Here is a 24,996-nt window from a genome sequence, read left to right on the forward strand (position 1 = left end):
GTTTACCAGAGTTGTATCTTCTTGTTGAATTGCTCCCTTTAGTATTATGAAGTGGCTTTCCTTATCTCTTGTTATGGCCTTCACTTTGAGGTCTAATTTGTCAAATATAAGTTTTGCTACCCCAGCTTTTTTTTCATTTCCATTCGCCTGAAAAACTTTTTCCATCCCTTCACCTTCAGTCTTTGTGAGTCCTTTGTTCTAAGGTGGGTTTCCTGTAGACAGCAGATACATGAGTCATGTTTTATTATCCACTCAGCTACCCTATGTATTTTGATTGAGGCATTTAATTCATTTACATTTAAAGTTATTGATAGGTACTTGTTTGTCACCATTTTTATTCTTTATGCCTGTGTTCCTTCTTCCCTTCCTATTCCTTTTTTTTATAGCAGATCCTTTAGCATTTCTTGCATTGCTGGTTTGGTGGTAATAAACTTCCTTAGTCCTTTTTTGCCTATGAAGCTCCTGATTTCACCCACAATTTTTATTGATAGCCTTGCTGGGTACAGTATTCTTGGATTCACACACTTGCTTTGGATGACTTTGTATATTTCATTCCATTTCCTTCTGGCCTGATGTGTTTCTGTTGAGAAATCAGTTGATAGTCTGATGGGAGATCCTTTGTAAGTAACTTTCTGTCTCTCTCTGGCAGCCTTTAAGATTCTTACTTTGTCGTTTGTGTTTGCCAATTTAATTATAATGTGTTTTGGTGTCGATCTTTTGGGGTTCATCTTGTTGGAGACTCTGTGAGCTTCTTGGACTTGTGTGAGTTTTTACTTCCCAATATCAGGGAAGTTTTCTGTCATTATTTCTTCAAACAGGTTTTTTATTCCTTGCTCAGTTTCCTCTCCTTCTGGTACCCGTATTAGGCAGATGTTGTTTTGTTTTGTGTTGTCCCAAAGTTCCCTTAGGCTCTCCTCCTGTTTTTTAAGTGGTTTTTTTTTTTCTACATGCTTCTCTGCTTGGGTATTTTTTCCTACCTTGTATTCTAGCTCACTGATGCAGTCCTCCACTTCTTCTAGTCTACTGTTGATACTTTCTATTGAGGCCTTTATTGCAGCAATGTCATTTTTCATTTCTTCTTGGTTCTTCATTTCTCTTGGTTCTTACACATGGTGTTGAATTTGTCTTCCACCCTTTTCAGTGACCTTATGACCATTGCTCTGAATTCTTTCTCTGTCATATTGCTTGCCTCCATTTCATTTACTTGCTTTTCTGCTGATTTCTCCTTTTCTTTCTTATGTGGGCTGTTTCTTTGTCTCCCCGTGATGGCTCCTCTCAGGGTTTCTGGCTATGTAGCACTCTCTCTCCTGCATTGACTTTCTTTAGGCAATGCCAGCTGTGTTTAATTCACCAGTTCTGGGTGGGTGCTCTTTGATTCAGCTGTTTCTTCTGCTCTGTGAAAAGGCACAGGGCCCATCCAAAAATTCATGCGTTTGTCTCCCCCTGAGCAGACCTCTCAGGCACCCGTGGTTGGGGAGGTTGGAGTTCCGGCATTCGTGGATTTGCAGCTGAGGTAACTGGTCCCTGGGCATTGTTGTTGTAAGGTCCCGGGAGGCATCCGAGATCTCCCTGGTTGAAGGTAAGGCTGGGGTTCCAATCACAGTCAGTCTCTGATCACAGCTGTCTCCCCTTCAAGATGGCATGGCCTCTGCAGCAGAGCCAGCTGCTCCAGGAGAGATTTCAGCTGCAGTAGAAGCTGCCCAGTTACGTGGGGCTGGTCTGCCAGTCCCCAACAGTCTCTTGTAGTATAGCTGTCCCTCACAAATACTGACACTCCCCGCACGTCCACGCACTCTCCTTTCATTCTCTCACTCTCACACTATCTAGCAGCCTGCAGTCCCACTGGCAGCCATCTTGGATTCCCTTTCTTTTTTACTTTCATTTCAAAAGACTGGTTACAGATTTCTAGATTATCAAACTGTCTAGAAATTTTAAGCTCACCATATTTTATAACATCTAGAAATTTTGTAGCATTTAGGCAAGACTAGGATTTTTAAAATAGATTTGAATAGAGATGATGTTAAAATGAAAGGGGGAAAAGACATTTCAAAGTGTACTATAAGCAGCTCTAAAGTGAAGTAGTGTTTTGAAAGTGTGAAAAGATAAATAGTAAAACGTCCATGATGATTACTATATAAAAAAAAAAATTAATAATTTGTCCTTTAAGCCACTGAAGCCTATTTTATATATTTAAGGCCTTCAAAAAGATTTCTCTCATGAATTTATAACTGCTTTTGGTGGTAGGGTTTCCTTCCTTTAAGTATTTTATTTTAAAATGTATATAGTATTTCATATATGGAAAAGTAGCCTGTTTTTCTACACTTGATCTTAGCCAAAAGGCCAAGAAGCGATAGCCTGCTGTTTTTCTTTATAAAAATTTTTATATGTAATAATAATGAAGTGTTCTAGAAAATTCATGGTATTTCATATTAACTATTAATGGGTTGTTTTAAAACAAAGAGATTATAGTCAAACCTTGTTTCTCAAACGTCTCCCATCTTGAACAATTCCGTTCTTTTTTTAAATTGATTAAGGTATTATGTATGTGTCCTTATCCCCCCATTGCCTCCTCAACCCCCAACTCATGCCCTCACCACCCTGGTATCTGTGTCCATTGTTTAGGTTTATATGCATGCATACAAGCCCTTTTCTTTTCTTTTTTTCTTTTTTTAAAATATATTTTATTGATTTTTTTACATAGAGGAAGGGAGAGGGATAGAGAGTTAGAAACATCAATGAGAAAGAAACATCGATAAGCTGCCTCCTGCATGCCCCCACTGGGGATGTGCCCTCAACCAAGGTACATGCCCTTGACCGGAATTGAACTGGGACCCTTCAGTCTGCAGGCCGACGCTCTATCCACTGAGCCAAACTGGTTAGGACAACAAGCCCTTTTCTTTACCAAGTTTTAACAGGAAAAAAATGTCTCCATGGATCAAAACTTCAGTTTTCGAACTGACAACCTTTTCATGCTGATACCTCAGATGACAAAAAGAATCTAGCAGGCAACTAGCAAAGGAGTTCCTGGCACTTAGCACAATTTTAAAACATAAAGAGGCAATCAAGAGTGCTAATGTTGCTAAGGGTATGAAAGTGTTCACAAAACAGCAATCACAGGTAATTGAATAGGTAGAAAAACTTGTTGATTGGATAAAGGAAAAGCAGCTGGTGATAGCATTTTGGAGGCAGTGATATATGAAAAATTCCTTTAAGGCTAGTAGAAGATAGTCCTATAAATTTAAGAAAAGAAGTGTTTATTTTTAAACTAGAGGCCCAGTGCTTGAAATTCGTGCACTGGGGGGGGGGGGTCCTCAGCCTGGCCTGCACCCTCTCGCAATCCAAGAGCTCTCAGGGGATGTCCGACTGATGGCTTAGGCCTGCTCCCCACCTAAGCAGGCAATCAGACATCCTTAGCACTGTCACGGAAGTGGAAGAGGCTCCCACCACTGCCACTGCGCTTGCCAGCCGTGAGCCCAGCTTCTGGCTGAGCAGTGCTCCCCCTGTGGGAGTGCACTTACCACCAGGGGGCAGCTACTGTGTTGAGCATCTGCCCCCTGGTAGTCAGTGTGTGTCATAGAGACGGGTCATTCTGCTGTTTGATTGATTTTCTTATTAGCCTTTTATCATATAGGATTAAACAGTATATTAGACATGTACTGTATATAAGAAAGGTTTAAAAAAGGGAATCATTTGGCAGTCTGGAATGGATTTATTAAATTTATATTATTTTTAATGGGAGAAAATTATTCAGTTTTCAAACCACTTCTTGAACAGCCTTCTGGAACAAATTACGTTCAAGAAACGAGGTTCCACTGTATTTTACAAATAGATTTACTGAGCCATTTAATGAAAGTGATTATTTGAAGTGCACATTTTCTAGAGGATTTTAAGGCTTAGAGATATTATTCTGAATAATATAACTGCCTTTCTAACATTTAGGTTCAGATACTTACTTGTGAGGGTTTTTTGTTATAAATCTGAATATTTGCACCTGTTGACAATTATTTATAGGTTTATGAATCACATGAAACACCATTTGGAACTTGAGAAGCAGAACAGTGAGAGCTGGGAAAGTCACACCACCTGCCAGCACTGTTACCGTCAGTATCCTACACCATTCCAGCTGCAGTGTCACATTGAGAGTACACACACACCTCATGAGTTTTCTAGTAAGTCACAGTTTCACTGAAGTGCTAAGCATCAATTATTTTGATCATATAAACTATGAGGGATCCTTAAGAACTCTGATAGAAAAATAAGAAATAGACTTTGTAGTTTGAGGACAAAGTTGAAAAGCAAATTTTAACTTGCAGAAACTTTTCAATAAGATTACTTAAGTTGAGATCCCTCTTATAAATAGGGCATATCTCCTGTATGATGTGTAGGGGGTAAGCTAAAAACCAGAGTCCCTGGTTTTCAAATATGAAATCAATGATCTTGATTTATACTCTAATAAGAAAGATAACTGCAGTGAAAGTTGAAATCACAGAGTGTGGAGTTAGACAGCTTGGACTCAAATTCCAGTTCTACCTTTTAATACAACTGCGAGATCTCAAGCAAGTTACCTAAACTTTCTGTACTTCAGGTTCCTCATCTGAAAAATGGGAATAAAAATAACAGTACCTCTCTCAACTATGGAATGGGAATTATTAAGTAAGCTAATATAAGTAAAGTCCTTACTACAGCATTAACAGAGTTAACTATAGAATTATTGGAACCACCATCACTATTACTATTATTACTTGTTGCTGTTGTTATAGATGTACAAAATAAACCTTTTATTTATATACATCCTTAAAATGATGTAACGTGTGTTTTTCTAATTTCAGCGATTTGTAAAATCTGTGAATTATCATTTGAAACAGAACATACTCTTTTACAACATATGAAGGACACTCATAAACCTGGTGAAATGCCATATATTTGCCAGGTACACACACATTTTATTGTCTACTTAGCTGTTAGTTTAATTATCATGTGCCATGAAATAGTATTTTATTATTTTTTAACCATTTAAGTAAAACAAGTTACTAAATTGAAGACCCTCTTCAATCATAAAAACTCCCTTGGTTTAACTCATGTATGTGTGGGTGGTGGGTTGGATTTGGCCTGTGGGTCATAGTTTGTTGACCCCTGTACTAGAAAAACAAAATACCCTGCTAGAAAAAGACAAACATATGGACTTTTTTACTAAGTAGGGAAAATAAAGACATGCCAGAGAAATAGTAAATGCTGTTAGTTATGGGAAACTCAACTAAATACTTTGTGGCCACTATTTTTCTAGAATTTGAAGTGGTTCCCAATAAGATAGCAAGATAAAGATAAATTGCCTCTATCATATTCTGGATGTTATTTAAAATACAAAGAAGAGAATACTCTCATTTTATATAGCAGGATAAGCTTTATAGGACAAGAGGTGTCAGAGTTTGAATGATACTTTTCTGTTTCAAAGATCATCATTATTATTTGAAGTAATAGGATTCTTGATTGTATAGGCAGCAAAGATGAATTAGAACGTAATGTTCCTCTGAAAAAATGATTTATCATTGCTACTTTAATGTAATTGCATATCAGTTATACATTCAAGTTAAACTAAACCTTCTTTGTATTTCTAGGTTTGCCAGTTTAGATCATCAACATTTTCTGATGTAGAAACTCATTTTAGAACATCCCATGAAAACACAAAGAACTTGCTGTGTCCATTTTGCCTCAAAGTTAGTAGAATGGCAACCCCCTACATGAATCATTACATGAAACATCAGGTAAGATTTAGCAGTTCTTATTTATTTTGTCTTAGTGAAAAGATTATATATATATATATATATATATATATATATATATATATATATATATATATATTAGATCATTGGTTAGATTTGTTCTAGAAGGAAAGCAAAGTTGTTCCAAATGACACAATTTACAATTTATGCTGAATTACTTATGAAACTTCCACTTCTTTTACTTGTCTCCTTCCTCATGATGTGGCTCATGAAAGTGAAAATTCTGAAGTGTAGGTAGAAATATGAAGCCTAGAGTAGAGGAGAAGAGGGAATGTGAGTGGAATATTTAGGTTGGATATTTCGGGGGTCTAAGAATGTTGAGAATGGAAATGATTTTGAAGGTAATCAGGAGCAAAGAAAAGGATAAGTATGAACCGAGGAAGATATAATTGAGGACTCATAGTCTTCTCTTCCCTTTTTCTCTTCAAACGTTATTTCCTATTTCTGGCCCATTTTTTATTATGAGAAGACATGTGGTTCTCATCAGTGACCTGGAATAGTCTCTTGTAGCCATCAGTGATAAAGGAAACAGCAATGAGACTTTTTCTAGAATGTGAACTATGCCAGAGAGTTACATTTAGGTTATAATTTGTTTCCTGGATGACTTGCCAGTTCTGCTATGTAATTTCTCAGATACCAGTATTAGTGCTTTCATCTTTCCTTTGAATTATCATTTTATGCTTGCTTGTTCTTTTCCTGACACAATTAGACCATCTTTTATTTGGGCTGAAAACTTTTTAAATTAAATTTGTTGGGGTGCCATGCAGGTTTCTAGTGTACATTTCTAATACATGATCTAAATATTGCATTGTGTGGCCACCATCCACAGTCAAATCGTCTTCCATCACTATATATTTGCCCCCCCTTTGAAGTAAATCTATTCTTGAGTGTTTGAAAGAGCAATGGTACCTTTGCCAAAATCAGAAGCAGTCAGTGAATTCCCTGAATCTAATTAATCAAGTTTTGTAATCAAATTTTGTCTTCTCACTGATCAGCTTATTACATTTTCTTAGTATTGATTACACTGTCATGGCCAATTTATTCCACACCACTGCTAACATTGCCTTTAGTTCCAGTCATTAGATAATCATGAAATCAACTTGTAGTTGTTAATTACAAAAAATTCATAAAAGTAGCATATCCAAATACATTTAGGATCACTTATGTTATGACTGGGATGGTACCAACATGCTTTTTTTTTTTTTTATCCTGATATGCCACCTCATCCTTAAGAACATATGGCAAAATCTTTCTGTTCTAGCCTTAGCCAGTTTGATTCAGTGGATAGAGTATCAGCCCTCAGACTGAAGGGTCCTGGATTCAATTCCAGTCAAGGGCATGTACTTGGGTGGCAGGATCGATCCCTGGCCCTGATTAGGACGTGGGCAGGAGGCAACCAAGCTATGTGTCTCTCTCACATCGATGTTTCTCTCTGTGTGTCACAGCTGAGAGAATGCTATCACCAGCTGCTTTTCCTTTATTCAATCAACATGAAGAAGAGAAAGAGTGGAAGGAAGGGAGAGAAACACATAGAGAGAGATATCCTTGGGTGGGGATTAACAAAAAAAAATCTTTCTATTCTAAGGTTTCTCCACCAAGGTTCCATCAGATGTTAAGAGAGGTTCTGCTCTAAAATTGTCGCCAGAAAAAAGGAGATTCATTAAATGGCTAGATTTACAAAATTAATATTTTTAAAAAATAATATGTTAAGAGCTTTCAATATGCTAAAAAAAATAATAAATCTCCAAGCAAGGGATATTGCATATATTTTCCCCAAAACTTATTTGACCATTGAACCTTTTATTTGTGCAATATCTATTAACATTTCTTTTTTTAATTTCTTTATTGGTTAAGGTGTTACAAATGTGTCCTCATTTTCCATTAACCCCCAACCTCCCCGCCCCCCCCCCAACTCATGCTCTCATCCCCCTGTTGTCCGTGTCCATTGGGTAGGCTTATATGCATGCATACAAGTCCTTTGGTTGATCTCTCCCCCTTACCCCCTCCCTCCCCTACCTTCCCTCTGGGGATTGATAGTCTGATTGCTGTTTCTCTGTCTTTTATTAAAATTTCTTGAGGAATAGGGTTTGGGAACCACTGGTCTTGATGCTCTATGTTTCATCTTTTGACCTTTGATTTTGAAAAGAAGTAGGAGATATAAAGCTCTGACTATTTCATTAGGAAGCTTTTTTAACATAATTCTTTCTCCCATGCTTTACTAAGCACCAGGGTGAAGTGTAGATGTGGAGGGAGTAATAATATGCTTAGAAAGGTAAAAAAGAGAAGAATGGGCTTGCTATGAGGACTGTGTCTCTTACGTGGTTTACATGATTTGTGGTCACTCTTCAGACTCTGAGTTGTATTTCTCAACTTGCCATGTATATAGTTAACCCAACAGGTCTTGAGTTGCCAAATCATGCACATTTTCAGAAGGGTCTATTTGCATAACCGGCTTTACTTAACTCCTGAAAACTGAACCTTTGTTAACTGATGAGTATTCTACATGTCTGAAACTTTGAACCATGTTTACCAGCTTTTCTAGATCACTTGTCCAAAAAAAATATGATTGTAGTGAACACTTGCTTTTCTACTGGGAATCTGAAGATTGGTGACTGAACCCCATAAAAAATCAGGGCTCTTAGACTCAAAAGAGTTTCCCTGGCAAAACAAACAAACAAACAAACAAACAAAATAAAACGCTTTCATATTGTTAGAGGATTGATTGTGCCCTATACAACTCCATCGGGAGAAGCACTTGGAAATTGGAGCCAGTATCCTTCAGACTCCACCCAATGTGCTTTTCTTTCCTGTATTAATCCTGCTCTGTATCCTTTCACTGTAATAAATCAGAGCTACAGGTATCACAACTTCTAAATCTTATAATTCCTCTTACTAGATCATCAAAACTTGGAGTAATCTTAGAGATTACTGACACACCTTGAGTGCCCAAACTTTTTGTAAGTTTCAAGAACCTAAGAGATAGGCAGTCAGCAGTCAGTAGAGCAGGAGTGGGGAGCCTTTTTTGTGCCAGGGGCCATTTAGATATTTATTACATCATTTGAGGTCCATTATCAACTTAAAAATTAGCCTGCTATCTTTGGTCAAACATTTAATTAACTTACCTCTAATGCCTTGGCCGGACCAGACCAAATTATTTTGTAGGCCTTATATGGCCCACAGGCCAGACGTTCCCCAGCCTGCAGTAAAGGAACGACTATTAATACAAAAGATCACCAGACATCCTTCAAAGTACTTGCAATTTGTATAACTGTTCACAAAATACTCGAAAACCATAGCAGGAGTATAAGCTTGTAATTGAGATCATATTAGTGCCATTTAAGACAATAAAAATGGTTGAATCTATAGTCAAATTTATTCTTTTTGAAGACTTCGGATGAAACTTTTTTCCTAAAAATAATATATTTTGAGTGATTTTATTTTTTTAATATATTTTTATTGATTTCAGAGAGGAAGGGAGAGAGAGAGAGGAATAGAAACATCAATGATGAGAGAGAATCATTGATCGGCTGCCTTCTGTACACCCCACACTGGGGATGGAGCCTGCAACCCGGGCATGTGCCCTGACCAGGAATTGAACTGTGACCTCTGCTTCATAGGTCGATGCTCAACCACTGAGCCACTGAGTGATTTTATTTTATTTCATTTTATTTTATTTCTTTCCACTCAGTGATTTTAGAGCTAACTGTACGGCTTGTAGAACTTTTAAGAAAAGGTGAAGGATTTCAGATGTGTTAAATAGCCTCATTAAATCTTTATAATAATAAGTCAATTAAGTGAAATAAGTCAGTCAGAGAAAGACAAGTATCACATGATCTCACTCATATATGGAATTTAATTAATGAAATAAACTGATGAATGGAGTGGAAAAAATAAGAATAATAACAAAGCAACTGACATATATTAATCACTTGCCGTATGACAGTTACTAGTACTTTTACTTGTATCATCTTGTGTAATTCTCACCACCACTCTACAAAGCAGGTATATGGTCATTTTCATTTCATAGATAAGGAAGCAAATGAAACTAAAATAGTAATACAAACACATTATAGAGAGTAAGTAACTTGCCCAATGTCACATTCTCTAATAAATTATTACTTCTAATATTATTTTTTAAACAGAAAAAAGGAGTTCATCGTTGTACAAAATGCAGATTGCAATTTTTGACCAGCAAGGAGAAACTGGATCACAAGACCCAGCATCGGACTTTTATAAAACCTAAAGAACTAGAAGGCTTGCCTCCTGGTTCAAAAGTGAGTTTTTAAATATGTTGTATTTTAACATTTTGTGTGATTATAGAAATAACCTCCCGCCTGGTTTTATCTATTGAATATAATATTAAAAATTGACTTCTGATTGTCATTAAGATTTTAATTTTAGGTTTTATCCTATGTTTGGAAAGAAAAACTTTTTCCATTCTTTTCTGAGTTGATTGACATGTGCTATATTGGATCATATTCCTTTGTAGTGAGTGCAAGTAGATTAACTGTAGTTTGATTCAATGGTTTGTTTCAATATTCTATAGGCTATTTCTGAGCTAATCCAGTTGGCAGCATATATATCTGCTTCAGCCGCTAGACTGTAGGGTCAGGATCAGGTTTAATTTATCTTTGTGTCTCTGGAATTTGTCATAGTGCTTGAGTGCCATAGTTCATTGAAGTTGGTATTACTGAGTCTATTCTCAGAGAAGCATGTTCTGCTTCTGAATAGCATTGATGTTTTAAGAGTACAAACACATCTGACTGCAAATTTCCTTTTCCCTGTTTGCCTTATGTACTTTTTCTCTGACTTTTTTTATGTAAAGTCAGCTCTTGACTATGCTCCAGTGGAGAAATGTATAGTCCAACGTGAACAGTTCCCAAGCATTTATATTTGTTTTTGAGCACTTACCTTTGGATGTGAATATGTCTATTGTTTGAAAATAATGTAAAACAGTGCTCTGAAGATGTAGAGTGAGAGAAGCTATCCAGTATCCTTCCCTGCAATCCATTCATTCCATGCTGAGACTAAGACATACAGAATATTAATGTAAGCAGTTCAGTCCTCCCTCATATCTTCCTTTATTAGTAGTAATAATTAGTATATTTCATTATAACATTATTATAATATTAATCATAATGATTGGCACTAAATGCCTTATACTTTAGAATTAAGCTTTCAGCATGTTTTTTAATACATTCTATTATTTAATCCATGTAGCAATTCAATGAGGTAGACAAGGCAGATAGTATTCCCATACTATAAATGAGAAAGTTTAAAGAGGATAAGTTACTTACTCAAGGTCACATGGCTAGGAAGAGGTGGTACTGAGACTTAACCTTGGGTCTTTTAATTCCTAGTTCAGTGTTCTTTGTATGATACCAAACCATAATAGATGAAAGAGGCCACCTACACAGTAACCCAAATTATCAGATCTCCCTCCTCCCTATCTCGTCAAATCAAGAGGGGAGGGGCAATGGCTGTGGAGGGAGGGCAGGCAGGCAGGAGGCGGAGGGTGGAGGAGGAAGAGGATGAGGAAGGGGGCCAGTTGCATCCCACTTTCACAATAGGAAAGTCATATGTATGTATTACATATGACTTCTTTATTGTCTGCTCCTCAAGTATATGGGGGTAGTATAGTCAAATGATTAAGAATGTAAATAGGCAACTGTGTTTTTCATTATATTAACTAAGGGATATGAGCAAACATTTTCTTTTTCTAAATACTAAATGACAAATTTTATATTAGGTCCCTTAAAGGAAATTCTGAGTATTATTAAACACTCCATGACATATGATGCATTGATATAACCTCCACAGTAACCTTTGGAACCATAAATTCTGTCCAGTGAGTCCCCAGAGACAGCGGGTCACATTTATTGGAGATCTATTTTATGGTTACCAAAAAGTAATTTAGGCCTTTCCATATTTATTATTTGAGGCCTTTGAGAATAAATTTTGACCTCCAAATTTGTGAAAGCTATTTAGTTATATCAGAGTATAAAATAGCCATGGAATGTGCTCTTTTGATATTCATATAATTAGTACAAACTACTAATTGTCCATATCTGTGTTAACATATAAATACTAGCAATACAAAACTGTACTAGTATGACAGTAAATAAATTTTATTTCATTGGTATGACCATTTAGAATAAATGGAAGATTTAACTGATTGTAATTTACACTTGCCATTTTCAAAGTAATGATTTTTAACTTTCTGTATTGCAGTGATTTTTAAAATAGCTTTATTGAGATACTAGAAGCCTGATGCACGAAGATTCGTGCAAGAATAGGCCTTCCTTCCCCTGGCTGCCGACACACAGCGGGCTCGTTCCGGCAGCCTGTGAAGCGGCAGTGGAGGCGGGAAGGACTGGAGAGGTTGGGTTCGATAGTTGGTTTCACTTTCCTATTGTGAAAGTGGGATGCAACTGGCCCCCTTCCTCATCCTCTTCCTCCTCCACCCTCCGCCTCCTGCCTGCCTGCCTGCCCTCCCTCCACACCCATTGCCCCTCCCCTCTTGATTTGACAAGATAGGGAGGAGGGAGATCTGATAATTTGGGTTACTGTGTAGGTGGCCTCTTTCATCTATTCAAAACAAAGCTGAGCTGCCTGCCACTGCCGCCATGGCTGCCACCATCGCCCCTTGGCTGGCCCGGGGCTCCCAGCGTGTGCTAACTGTGCACTGAGTGAGCTCCCGTGTGTCCAAGCCAGCAGGGCTGCTCCAACGCTAGGGTTTTGTTTATCAGAGCAGCTGGGCAGGGGTGGGGGAGAGGGAGACGCCAGACACTGGGAGCTACAACCTCAGGCACCAGAGGGTTGCCTCTGAGGCCTCGGGCTGGGCCACAGAGAGGCTGCAAGGACAATTGACAGGTGTGGATTGTAGCAGAGAGGCCCTGACAAGGCACGCTGCCCAGAGGCCCGGAGCAGCCAGGGGGTGGGGCCGTTGCCATCTTTGTCGGGTTAATTTGCATGCTTGCTCCTGATTGGCTGTGGAGTGTTGCAAAGTGACGGTCAATGTACATATTTCTCTTTTATTATATAAGGTTAGATAATTTTTATATCATACTATTGACCCATTTAAAGTGTACAATTCAGACCTAACCAGTTTGGCTCAGTGGATAGAGCATTGGTCTGTGGACTTAAGGATCCCTGGTTCGATTCCGTCAAGGGCGTGTACCTTGGTTGCAGGCACATCCCCAGTGGGGAGTGTGCAGGAGGCAGCTGGTCGATGTTTCTCTCTCATCGATGTTTCTTACTCTCTATCCCTCTCCCTTCCTCTCTGTAAAAAATCAATAAAATATATATATTTTTTAAAAGTGTACAATTCAGTGTTATTTAGTACATTCACAAGGTTATACAAACATCACTACAATCCATTTTAGAACATTTTCATCAATCCCAAAAGAAACCCCATACCCATTGTCAGTCACTTCCTATTTCCCTTCTATCAGCTTCAGGCAAACTTTAATCTGTTTCCTCTCCCTGTGGATATTCCTGTTCTGGATATTTCATATAAATGGAATCATACCATGAGTGATTTTTATAACTGACTTATTTCACTTCACATAATGTTTCTGAGATTCATCCATATTGTAGCTTATATCAATATTTCACTCTTTCTTATGGCTGTATCAGTCAGTACTTATATACCAGTACTTATGTATCAGTACTTTCATTCTTTATTTATGGGTGAATATTATTCAGTTGTAGTGATATACCATATTTTATTTATCCATTCATCAACTGATGGGCATTTTGGTTGTTTCCAGGTTTTGTCTATATGAATTATGCATCTATGAAAATTCATGTACAAGTTTTTATGTGAACAAAATTTTTTATTTCTCTTGGATGGAATTGCTAGGAATCAAATTGCTGGGTTATATGACAATTCTTATGTTTAACATTTTGAGGAATTGCCAAACTGTTTTCCAAAGCTACTGCACCATTGTACATTCTCACCAGCAATATATAAGAGTTGCAATTTCTCCATATACTTAGCAACACTTTTTATTATCTGCCTTTGGCGGGGGGGGGGGGGTAGAAAATGAGTTTTATTTGCTTTTTAGCAATGGCGTCATTGTGGGTAAGAACAACAGGGGCATGGGAATCAAATTCCTTTGGGGGAGGCTCAAGCTGCCAGAATCCCTTGTCCCTCCCCACTTTGGGCACTTAGGGGGTTGGGGCTGGGGAGGAAAGGGAAATGGCAGGGCATGATTAATAAAGCTGAAGAGTAATAAAAGACATGGACATGGACAACAGGGGGATGAGAGCATGAGTGGGGGGGAGGATGAGGGTTAATGGGGGGGATGAGGACACATTTGTAATTCCTTAACTAATAAAGAATTTAGAGATAAAAAAATAAATAAATATAAAAATAAAATAAATTTTTAAAAAAAGAGTAACAAAAGACACTGGTGGGTTATACCTGGGGCTGTGGGAGGGAAGACGTGGGCCAGGGGCTCTTTGGCATTCAGGCCTGGCCTCTAGTCCTTTCCCTTCCCTTTCTTGGCTTTGGTCTTGGCTTTGGTCCTGGGGGCACAGGGCTTGGTTACATGGATGGTCTCCTGGCACTGGGCATTGTACCGCACCTTCTTCAGGGTACCTTGGCGGGCTTTGGTGCCCGAGTTCCCAACACATGACCCCCCAGCTCTCAAACTTGTACTTGCAGTCGGCTCCAAACTCCTTCTTCCAGTTGCATGGCACCCTGCACCGGATGCACTGAGACTGGGCCCCGCAGGTACCTTGGCGGAAACCCTCCCCGCAGTCCTTGCTGCTAGGAGTGCAGGACCCCCAGGTCCACTCTGAGCATTCTTCACTTTGTCATTCTTTTTGGCCACAGCGGAGGTGAGCGCCAGCAGGGTGTGGAAGGCGAGGAAGAGGAATCCTAGGTGCTGCATCTCGCTTGCTGCCCGCGATGCTTCGCTTCCTCCAGCGCTGGCCAGTCCTGCTCCAGCTGCTGCAGCCCCTTTTGTCTCTTATCTGCCTTTTTTATTATAGCAATTCTAGTTGGTCTTAAGTGATATCTCATTGGAGTTTTGACTTACATTTCCTTGATGACTAGTGATGTTGAGCATATTTTCATGTGCTTATTGGCCATTGTATATATCTTTGAAGAAATGCCTATTCATATCACTTGCCCATTTTTCTAAATTTTTTCAATTATAGTTTACATTCAACATTATTTGTTTTAGTTTCAGATATATAGCATAATGTTTAGACAACTATATACTTTATAAAATGTTCCTTCTGCTATTCTAGTACCCTCCTGGCACCATACATAGTTATTACAATATACTTTCCCATTTTTCAATTGGGTTATTTGTCTTTCTTTACTTTTTATTGACTTTATTGGATTGACACTGGTTAACAAAATTATACAGGTTTCAGGTGCACAATTCCGCAACACATCATCTGTACACTGCATTGTGTGTTTACCACCCCAGGTTATTTGTCTTTATACTGAGTTGTAAGAGTTCTTTATATATTCTGTATATAAGTCCCTTATTAGATATATGTTTTGAAAATATTTTATCTCATTCTATAGTTTATCTTTTTACTTCCTTAATGGTGTCCTTTGAAGCACAAAAGTTTAAAATTTTTATGAAGTCCAATTTGTCTGTTTTTCTTTGGTTGCTTGTTGCTTTTGGTGTCATATTTAAGAAATTATTGCCTAACCCAAGGTCACAAAGATTTATTATGTTTTCCTCTAAGAGTTTTCTAGTTTTAGTTCTTATAATTTGGACTTTTGGTATATTTTGAGTTAACTTATATATCTAGAAGGGATCCAACTTGATTGGAATGTAGAATATCTATTTGTACTAGCACCATTTGTTGATAAAACTATTGTTTCCCTCACTGAATTATTTTGGCACCCTCGTCAAAAAACAATTGATCATGCTGTGAGTGCTTGCAGTGACCTTTTTAATATTATTTGGATGATTAATTTTATTAAAAAATATATATTGCCTTCATATTTATAGGTTACTATTCGAGCTTCATTTGGATCTCATTCAAAGCCATCAACTCCATCTTCTAGTGATACTCCAAGCACTTCTTCTCTTCAGGTCTCACCTCCAAAGTCTAAAAATACAACTACTAAAAGCTCCACAAAATCGAGTGCAAGTAAATCTAAGATACGTAAGGCTCGTTCAACTATTTCCAGTATATGTAAACTAGCCAATTCAAGTAAGCAAGGTAAAGGTGCATCTAAATGCAAAGGAAAAACCTCTTGCAAGCAAAAGAAACAACGCAACAGAAAGAACAAAATCATCATAGCTTTGAAGAACTTAAGGTAATCTGATTTGCAATATCAATTTAATATTCGAATTAAAGGTTTCTTTTATTATAATTTACCAGATCACAAAACTCCCTTGCACATTTACATGATGATTACTTATCTTAAAGGCCAAGCAGTAAAACGGTACTTTTTATAACTGTTGGACAGAACCTGAATTACTGTGTTCATTGTATAATTGCCATCTTTTACACTTATATTTTGTGTTTATATCTTATGATAGTTGAATTGGTTAATATGATCTTTTTTATTCCAGGGAAAGGTTAACTGCTGTTAGATTTTTTATACTTATTCTAGCTTGTTATTTCAAAGACAATTTCAAATTATAAGTCTCTATTTAAAGATGTTAACTTTAATATCTTAGCTTCAATTAATAAAATGTTAATAAGGCTTTACCTTATTATTTTTGTTTTACAATATAAATTTTATCATTTTTTTCTGTTTCCATAAGGTGTTATCGAGGAGTTCACAAGTGCATTGAGTGTCATTCCAAAATTAAAGATTTTGCGAGCCACTTTTCAATACATATCCACTGTAATTTTTGCAAATACAACACTAACTGTAACAAAGCCTTTATAAATCATATGGTGAGGTGAGTTAAATATGTACACTGTCAATCAAAACTGCCACTTAAGATGTTTGGTTTTTCAAACAAATCTGGCCTATTAGAAGCTAGTTTGTCACATCAAGGAGCTAAAAGGATCTAGCAATAGGGAACTCCTAGGCCAGTGATGGCAACCTTTTGAGCTCGGCGTGTCAGCATTTTGAAAAACCCTAACTTAACTCTGGTGCTGTGTCACATATAGAAATTTTTTGATATTTGCAACCATAGTAAAACAAAGACTTATATTTTTGATATTTATTTTATATATTTCAAGGCCATTTAACAAAGAAAAATCAACCAAAAAAATGAGTTTGCGTGTCACCTCTGACACGCGTGTCATAGGTTTGCCATCACTGTCCTAGGCTATTACCCAGTACTACTTTCTAGCATAATAATTTATGAAATTAGTAGCACAAAAATTTCAAGAAGTTAGACTAATGAAATTAGAATAAGTTTGTTAGGGAAATTTGTTTCTTTGGGTCTTTCAAAAAGTGGTTATTTCCAAAGAAAGCTTTTTAAATGTTTCAAAAATATTTATTAAATAAATACGTGTAACCACATAATCAGTCACTTTGAGAGACATCAGATTTGTCAAAGATGCTAAGACCATTATTGGCACACACATATGCGCACTCTCTCTCTGTCCCTCCACCCCTTTGTCTCTCCATCTATCCCTCTTTCAAGCCATCCATCTTTGCATTCATTTCAATGAAATGTGAAATGAGAGACTATAGGGATATTCCAGGGATGATGCTACTGTTGAAATTTCTTTTCATATATCAATTCAATTTATATTATTTTAGTACCTATCATATACTTTATGCTAGAAAAAATACTTCAGAGCCCACATTACTTTCATTTGGATCTTATTGGTACGTGCTTCCTTCAGGATGAATTATTTTTAATAGACAAAACTTTTTTTAATATAATTATGCTGTTGATTCAAATTAAGGTAGTTCCACTTAATTTTTTTTTTAGTCAGAAATAAGATATAATCACTAACAGTGGTTTTCTCTTAAATCATAACAAGACCTCTGTGTTACTTTCTGATCATAGTTAACTTCCACTTTATAGGATTTGCCCACATTTCTTTATGGCTTGCCAGGCCCCCTGCCCCCCTTGGTGATGAGCCTGACCTCATGGTACCTTGACTTCTTTAAAGCCAGCACTTCACATCCACTTTACATGTTGACCCTCTTCTTACCACTGTCCCATTTTACCTCATCATATACAATATTCACTTTGAATTCTCATTACTCCGTAACTTTGAGTTTTGACCCCTCTTTTTAGTCCAGCAGCACCAATCCAACTTTATAGTCAACCTCATCTTCAAAGTCATCTGTTTGAATGTTGCTTTGTTTTTGCCCTATAATCTTTTACATCTTTAGTCATGCTTAGCCTTGCTATCCTTGAATCTTTTATCCTTTTTTATCTGTCTCTATGCTCAGTTATAGACTATGAAGCTGTGCTTGATTCAATCAGCTCTTAATTCATTTTCCACTTTAATTTGGTCCTCTTTTTAAAAATACCTCTTTTTTATCTACAAGATCTGTTTAAATCCTTTTAAATACTCTCAAGATTTTATTCTAGCCTCTCAGTTGTTATTCTTTTCTAATTGCTCAGAGATCACCCTTTTCCTTTTTCCCCAGATTAACTTTTCTACCTCGTTTTTCCAATCATCCAGACATTAATCTTAGAAAAAGACATGCCCCATTTTTCAGAGTTTACCCTGCCTCTTAGCTCCTCCATTTCCTCTATAGCCTTATTCAGTTATTTTGTGCCTTCACTTCTTTTTCTCCCTACCATTCCTTCTGCCTGCAAATATTTTCAGGATGTTGTTTTTTTTAAGATGAAGGGAATTTACCTTTACTTTGCATATTTTCTTCCTTTTATTGACAACATTTGTAAAGAGTTTCCTTTACTATCATTTCTTTACCCTTTGTAATCTGAGTACCACCCCTGCCTATTAACAAAGAATTAGGGCTTCTTTTTAACAGTTATGCCCTAATTACTAAATCTACTCACTATTTTTCATTCTTATTCCTCTGTGACTTCTTTAGAGTATTTGATATTTTTGATAACTCACTTTTGAAACTCTTCTCCTCAACTTCTCTTAAACTGTTACCAACATTTTTTCAAACTTCCTTTTTGGCTACTCCTCTGTTTCATTACTTTTTCTTTCTTCAACTCTTTTGGCCTCTTTCCTTTCTTGGTCCCTACCACTCTCAGATTTTTATCTTTTACTTTTCAAATGTAAATCCTCCAATTTCAATGCTGAGTTTCCCCAAGATCCAACTCTTCATCTTTATTTGAGAAATATTTTCACCTTTGACTCACTGGCATCTATAAACAACACAAATAAGTCAAAAACATTATTGGTTGTCTAGGACCTTTTGGTATTCAGGACGCCACTCCAACCAACTGAGTCACACTGGTCAGGACAACTGAGATTTTTTTTCAGATATAATGTTGAGGTACAGATCATTTAAGAATATTCTCAGGGAAATATGTTGTTAGAAAATACACAGGTAAAGTGAAATATAAAATACAAATTTTGAAGTGAACAGAGATGACTAATAGAATTTTATAACTTAGACCAGGATCTTTTATTCAAAACTAATAAACTGATCATAGACTTGAAATATAGTCATAAAATTAATATGATTTATTGTATAATAAAATCTTGTCTGTGTCTTATTTCTCCAGTTATCATAGCAGCCATCCAAGTAAACAGTCTCCTCTTTTTCATAAACATTGTGGAACTCTCAGGTAACTAGCTGATCTTTTTCTGTTTTCTTTATTAAAAAATTATAATTTTCTAACCTGATGCTAGAGTGCCTAGTTTGGAAAATGAAATGATTGCTACTGAACATAATAGAGTTTTATTCATTATATTCTTAAATCAAAAAGGGGATATGTTCTCTAACTAAACTTTTATTTTTAATACTTTTTTTTATTGATTTTAGAGAGGAAGGGAGAGGGATAGAGAGATAGAAACATCAATGATGAGAGAGAATCATTGATTGGCTGCCTCCTGCACACCCCCTACTGGGGATTGAGCCCACAACCCAGGCAGGTGCTCTTGGCCAGAATCGAACCTGGGACCCTTCAGTCCGCAGGCTGATGCTCTATCCACTGAGCCAAACTGGCTAGGGCTCTAACTAAACTTTGTTTCAGTGGTGTTAGTCATTAAGAAGAAACTTTCAGCCCTAGCTGGTTATCTCAGTGGTTAGAGCAGGGGTGGGCAAACTTTTTGACTCAAGGGCCACAATGGGTTCTTCAACTGGACCGGAGGGCCGGAACAAAAGCATGGATGGAGTGTTTGTGTGAACTAATATAAATTCAAAGTAAACATCATTACATAAAAGGGTATGGTCTTTTTTTTTTTTTAGTTTTATTCATTTCAAACAGGCCGGATCCGGCCCGCGGGCCGTAGTTTGCCCACGGCTGGGTTAGAGCATTGACCCACAGATTGAAGGGTCGTGGGTTTGATTCCAGTCAAGGGCAGGTACCTGGGTTGCAGGCTCAATTCCTGGCCCAGGTCAGGGCATGTGTAGGAGGCAATCAATCGATTATGTTTCTCTCTCTCTCTCTCTCTCTCTCTCTCTCTCTCTCTCTCTCTCTCTCTCTCTCTCTCTCTCTTTCTCTCTCTCTCTCTCTCTCTCTCTCTCTCCCTCTCCCTCCCCCCACCCCCGCCCTCCCTCCCCCTCTCCCTTCTACTCTCTAAAAATCAATGGAAAAAATAGCCTCAGGTGAGGATTAACAGCAAAAAAAAAAAATAACTTTCATGGATTGGCATTCAAAAATAAAAATAAGGCTCTCCAACAATATTTGAATATTAAAGATATTTAAGATACCTAGTAAAGTAACACTTTTTTGGTTTTGACCAATATATAGCTTCATAATTCGTATGTTTTTTTCCCTTTTTGAAATAAAGAAAATTGTGCAACTTATTTACTATACAAAGAAATTGTCAATGAATATTTCTAAAGGTACTGATAATTAACTTTGATTATACCTACCACACACACTTAGCTCAGAATCCACTAAATAACTACAGTAATACAAGGAGGTTTGTAATGAGTGCCATGAGAATTAATGATTTCAAAGAGAAGAGTGGTTTCTAGTTATACAAAGAGGCATAAGGGCATTCTAGTTGGAAGGAATAGCATGAATAAAAAAGCAGATAGGAAAAAAGGAGAAGTCATAGTACAGTTTGGGTGGAGCATGAAAGTCATATAAATACTAGAGGCCTGGTGCATGAAATTTGTGCACTGGGGGGCGGAGTCTCTCAGCCCGGCCTGTGCCTTCTGGCAGTCTGGGATCCCTTGGGGGATGTCCAACTGCTGGCTTAGGCCCAGTCCCTCTCACAAACCGGGATCCCTCGCTCCTTACTGCCCATCTGCTTCCTCCTTACCTCTTGATTCACTGCTCCTTAGCGCTGCCGTGGAGGTGGGAGAGGCTCCCACCACTGCCACTGTGCTTGCCAGCTGTAAGCCCGGCTTCTTACTGAGTGGCCACTCCCCCTGTGGGAGTGCACTGACCACCAGGGGGCAGCTCCTGTGTTGCTTGTCTGCCCCTGGTGGTCAGTGCGCATCATAGTGACTGGTCATTCCACCATAACGGTCGCTTAGCCTTTTATTTTATAGATAGTGCCCCAAAAATGTATACACACAATTTGAATAATTATAAAGGAAAGGCAGTGTTTATTGAAATACATTTCATTTTCAAAATTGAGCCATCAGCTGTTAAAGTCTGTATACATGTTTTTGGGACACCCTGTAGTATTGAGATCAGAGTCTGGGGGAATAGTTTTTAGATCAAGATTATGGAATCCTTGAAAAAGGTTAGGGAAATTGGACTTAATTTTAATTTGAAGGCATTGGGGAAACCATAGGTGTTTTATTCAGAATCAGAGTACTGATGAAATATCAGTTTGGAGGGGTATAAAAGGTGAGTTGTAGCTGGATAAGGCACATAGATTATTCAAGATTATTGTGGTAGTTAAGACTGATTTAATAAAAACATGGGTTAAGGCAACAATGTGATATTACGTCATGTTTAAGAACATGAGCTCTGGAATCAAAGGGCTGAGTTTCAAACCTGGCCCTGGCCTTGCTAAGTTTCCAAACCTGACTTTGTCCTCTATAACAAATCAGTTATAATTAATAGCACACTACTTCTTTGGATTTCTAGACTATTTAGGTGATATGATATGTCTAAACCATTCAGCCTGGCTCCAGGAAGTGCTCAATAAATTGTTACTATTAAAAATGTTTGAAATATTGACAGTTTTAGGGAAAAAAATAGTTAAAAATAACTGCGATTTTAAACCTTTGTCTTGGGGACATGACCTCATAAGAGAGATCATTCAGGAGGAGTGATTTTTAGGGGTGGAGAGGAAAGCAGATGACTTCAGTTTTAGGAAGATCATTTTTGATGTGACAGCCAGATGTAAATGCACAACAAACTGTTAAGACTAGAACTGCAGGGGAGAAGTCAGTCTAAGGTATGCTACTGGTTTTTATTTCTATACAGATGAAATACCTAAATTTAAAATGAACTATAAAAGTATACTTATGCTTTGTTAATAAGCTGATAACAATAATTACATTATTTTTAATGATTTCTTTTTTCTCTGATTTTATTGTCACTTAAAATTTTAGATTGTAGGCTCCACAGAGTGTAAAAAGAAGGTCCTCAGCAAATGTATATTGAATGAATCAATATTACATACTTGCTTTGCATATAGGCAACGGTATAGAAAGATTGTGCCTGGCATATATTATGCAAGTTGTCAGTGGAGCCACAACTAGGCTTTAGGTCTCTTGACTCCTATCTTTTAGCAACTGGTATGAGAGGGAACAGTTTATAAAGTACTAAATGTTAGCATAACTTAGACATGGTTATGCCATTTTCTAAAGCACCATTTCAGGTATATCAGGCTTATGTAACAAAATTGAAAAGTGATGGTTATGATGCATAAAAAGTCAAGTGTTACTACATGGAAAATAATTATTGAACCTATATATGGATTTTCATAAAAGATAAAAAACTTTTCTTTCTGTCTTCTTTTTTCCATAGGGGCATTACTCTAGTGTGCCTTAAATGTGATTTTCTGACTGATTCTTCTGGCTTAGATCGTATGGCTAAACACTTAAGTCAACGTAAAACTCATACTTGCCAAGTTGTAATAGAGAATGGTATGTATATATAATTGCATTACTTTGAATTTCTGATATATATATTCCTGTATTTTTTATCAGTCACAATATGGGGTCTTAATTTTATTAAATTGATAGTCTCACTCATCATATATGCTATTTTAAATGTAAAACTCTTCTTCTAATTTCAGTTCCCAAAAGTACCTCAACTTCTGAATCCACTTCTGAGTAAGTTTCTTTTTATTCAGTGCATTTTTCTTTGATGGATTTTAGCACTGTTGCATATTTTTAATGTATAATTAATAGAAATGAAAAATATTAAAGTATTTTGTTTTTGTTTTTGTTTTTAAAGCTGCTTGTTGAAATAGATTCCTGCTCTATGGAGCTCGTGCAACCTGGTGCAAGACAAGTTGGAATTTCCTAAGTTCAAAGTTCTGAAGTGTTTTCTTACACAGAGCCAGTTTCCTAAGTTCAAAGTTCTGAAGTGTTTTCTCACACGAAAATGGTTAAATACCCAAGTTCATGACACTAGCTCTCATTATTTAGCTCTTTTCAGCTTTCAGATGGCACTAGATTCTTATTCCACCTTATCTTTGTGTCAGGTTAACATATTTTAACATGCTCTTTTTTTCTCCAGTTGGTTCTCTCCAAAAATAACTTTTTGTTTGCTATGGTCTTTCTTTGCTTTGCTTTAAAATAATTTGTGTTTTTCTCTGCTGTACTTGCCTTCAGAATATTGCATTCCAAATGATATGGCTATTCATCTTTTTTGTCTGTTTTGTCTGACTTATTAGTTAATTTTGTATAAATCTTACATTTTTAGGTCAGATAGCTGTCTTCTCGTTCCTTGTCTGTCATTGTTCTATTTTTCATATTTTTCAGATGCAGAAGCAACACAGAAATTTCAAAAAATGTCCAGGGTACTCCTGGTCAGTGTCCCCCTTCGTTGGACACAACTGATGCCTGTTCTCTCTTTCCAAGGAATGTGAATTGTTTAACTGTGAGACCTCCTGTAGGTTGTGGCCTTAGGAAATCAGATATTGGGAAGAGTCACTTCCTTCATGACTGTCTGATGCTAATTTGGCCAGAGATGACCTCAAGGCCCACCAATTTGAGCACAACTTCCCATTTGGGGCTTTGGTTCTGATCTTAAGCTTATGGTCAAGAAAAGCCCATCAAATCAATGCTTTATCACCTAAGTTGGAGTTTAATCATTTTGGCTGCTGCCCTTTAGTCTTCTAGTATGCATGCAGTCCAAGGAATATCAAAACTGGTTGTATAGGGAACCAAGGCTACTTTCATGCTCTTGGAAAAAAGTTTTCTAAAATTACACTTCCAAAGGTACAGTTATTTGTACTATCGTTTTAAAGTTTTATCCAGTATTAACCATAGGAGTTTTCAACAGTACTAATAGTTTTAAAAATTTAATTTTATCTTGGTTTTATGTTGTTCTTCATAAAATTTTTTTATGTCTTTTGTTATGTCCACTTTTATCTTTTTTCTTTAAAATGTTTGTGGTGTTTCATTTTGTTCAGAAATTCCTTAGAATTCTCTATAGATTTCATGTAGCTACCTATTGGTAGCTTCTTAATTTGCTAATTGTTCAGACCATTAGATGTTATTACACCCTCTGTCCATCTTAGGACTATTATTAACATTATTATAGTTATGAGTTCAAAGACATAATAAATTTGGAAAAACATTTTCTGTAGACCTTAAAACAAGTTTTAAAATTACATTTCTATACATCTAATACATATTATCTTCTTAGCCATTAATGTAATACCTTTGGATAAAGATAATATATTCAAAAATATTGGGACCAAAAAACGCACTTGTTTCTTGCCCATATATAAATATATATATAGATGTATATTTTTTTTAAGTTGGTGTTTGTTTATTTTGGTTACATTTATTATAGATTTTCTGAACAGTTTTGATGTTATTACTTATTTTTTTAATAAAAGTTGTATTGTTAAAGTGCCTCAGGAATTATTTTTTAACAAATATCATATAAAAGCTGTAGATTTTATCATACAACTAGGAGCATTGCTTTGCTTCTTACATGGAAGCCTGATTACTTAGCCTACAGATTGAAGGCTTTATCTACTGAGTGCATGTTACCATTTTCCCTCCAGCACAGTTAAAAAC

General features: G+C 36.8%; 1 protein-coding gene and 2 pseudogenes across 3 annotated transcripts in view; 1 reads left to right on the plus strand and 2 right to left on the minus strand.

Moving 5' to 3' along the window:
- ZNF280C (zinc finger protein 280C) overlaps positions 1 to 24,707 on the plus strand; it is a 57,246-nt gene extending 32,539 nt beyond the window's left edge. Inside the window, exons 11-20 of one of the 3 annotated variants that reach the window (XM_036304923.1) lie at positions 4,012 to 4,169; positions 4,830 to 4,930; positions 5,616 to 5,762; positions 9,923 to 10,054; positions 15,764 to 16,074; positions 16,529 to 16,669; positions 19,388 to 19,450; positions 22,766 to 22,884; positions 23,037 to 23,073; positions 23,728 to 24,707. In XM_036304923.1, the coding sequence (XP_036160816.1) occupies positions 4,012 to 4,169; positions 4,830 to 4,930; positions 5,616 to 5,762; positions 9,923 to 10,054; positions 15,764 to 16,074; positions 16,529 to 16,669; positions 19,388 to 19,450; positions 22,766 to 22,884; positions 23,037 to 23,073; positions 23,728 to 23,992 (1,474 nt within the window). In that variant the 3' untranslated portion in view covers positions 23,993 to 24,707. Of the gene's footprint in view, positions 1 to 4,011; positions 4,170 to 4,829; positions 4,931 to 5,615; positions 5,763 to 9,922; positions 10,055 to 15,763; positions 16,075 to 16,528; positions 16,670 to 19,387; positions 19,451 to 22,765; positions 22,885 to 23,036; positions 23,074 to 23,197 lie in introns of all 3 variants that reach the window. The other 2 variants (XM_036304925.1, XM_036304924.1) reach the window with 2 other exon arrangements.
- On the minus strand, positions 2,241 to 2,352 carry LOC118654939 (annotated as a pseudogene).
- Positions 14,267 to 14,680, minus strand: LOC118653927 (annotated as a pseudogene).
- Positions 24,708 to 24,996: the final 289 nt, after the last annotated feature.

This window comes from Myotis myotis, unplaced genomic scaffold (genome assembly GCF_014108235.1).
Source record: "Myotis myotis isolate mMyoMyo1 unplaced genomic scaffold, mMyoMyo1.p scaffold_m19_p_4, whole genome shotgun sequence".
Lineage (NCBI taxonomy): Eukaryota > Metazoa > Chordata > Mammalia > Chiroptera > Vespertilionidae > Myotis > Myotis myotis.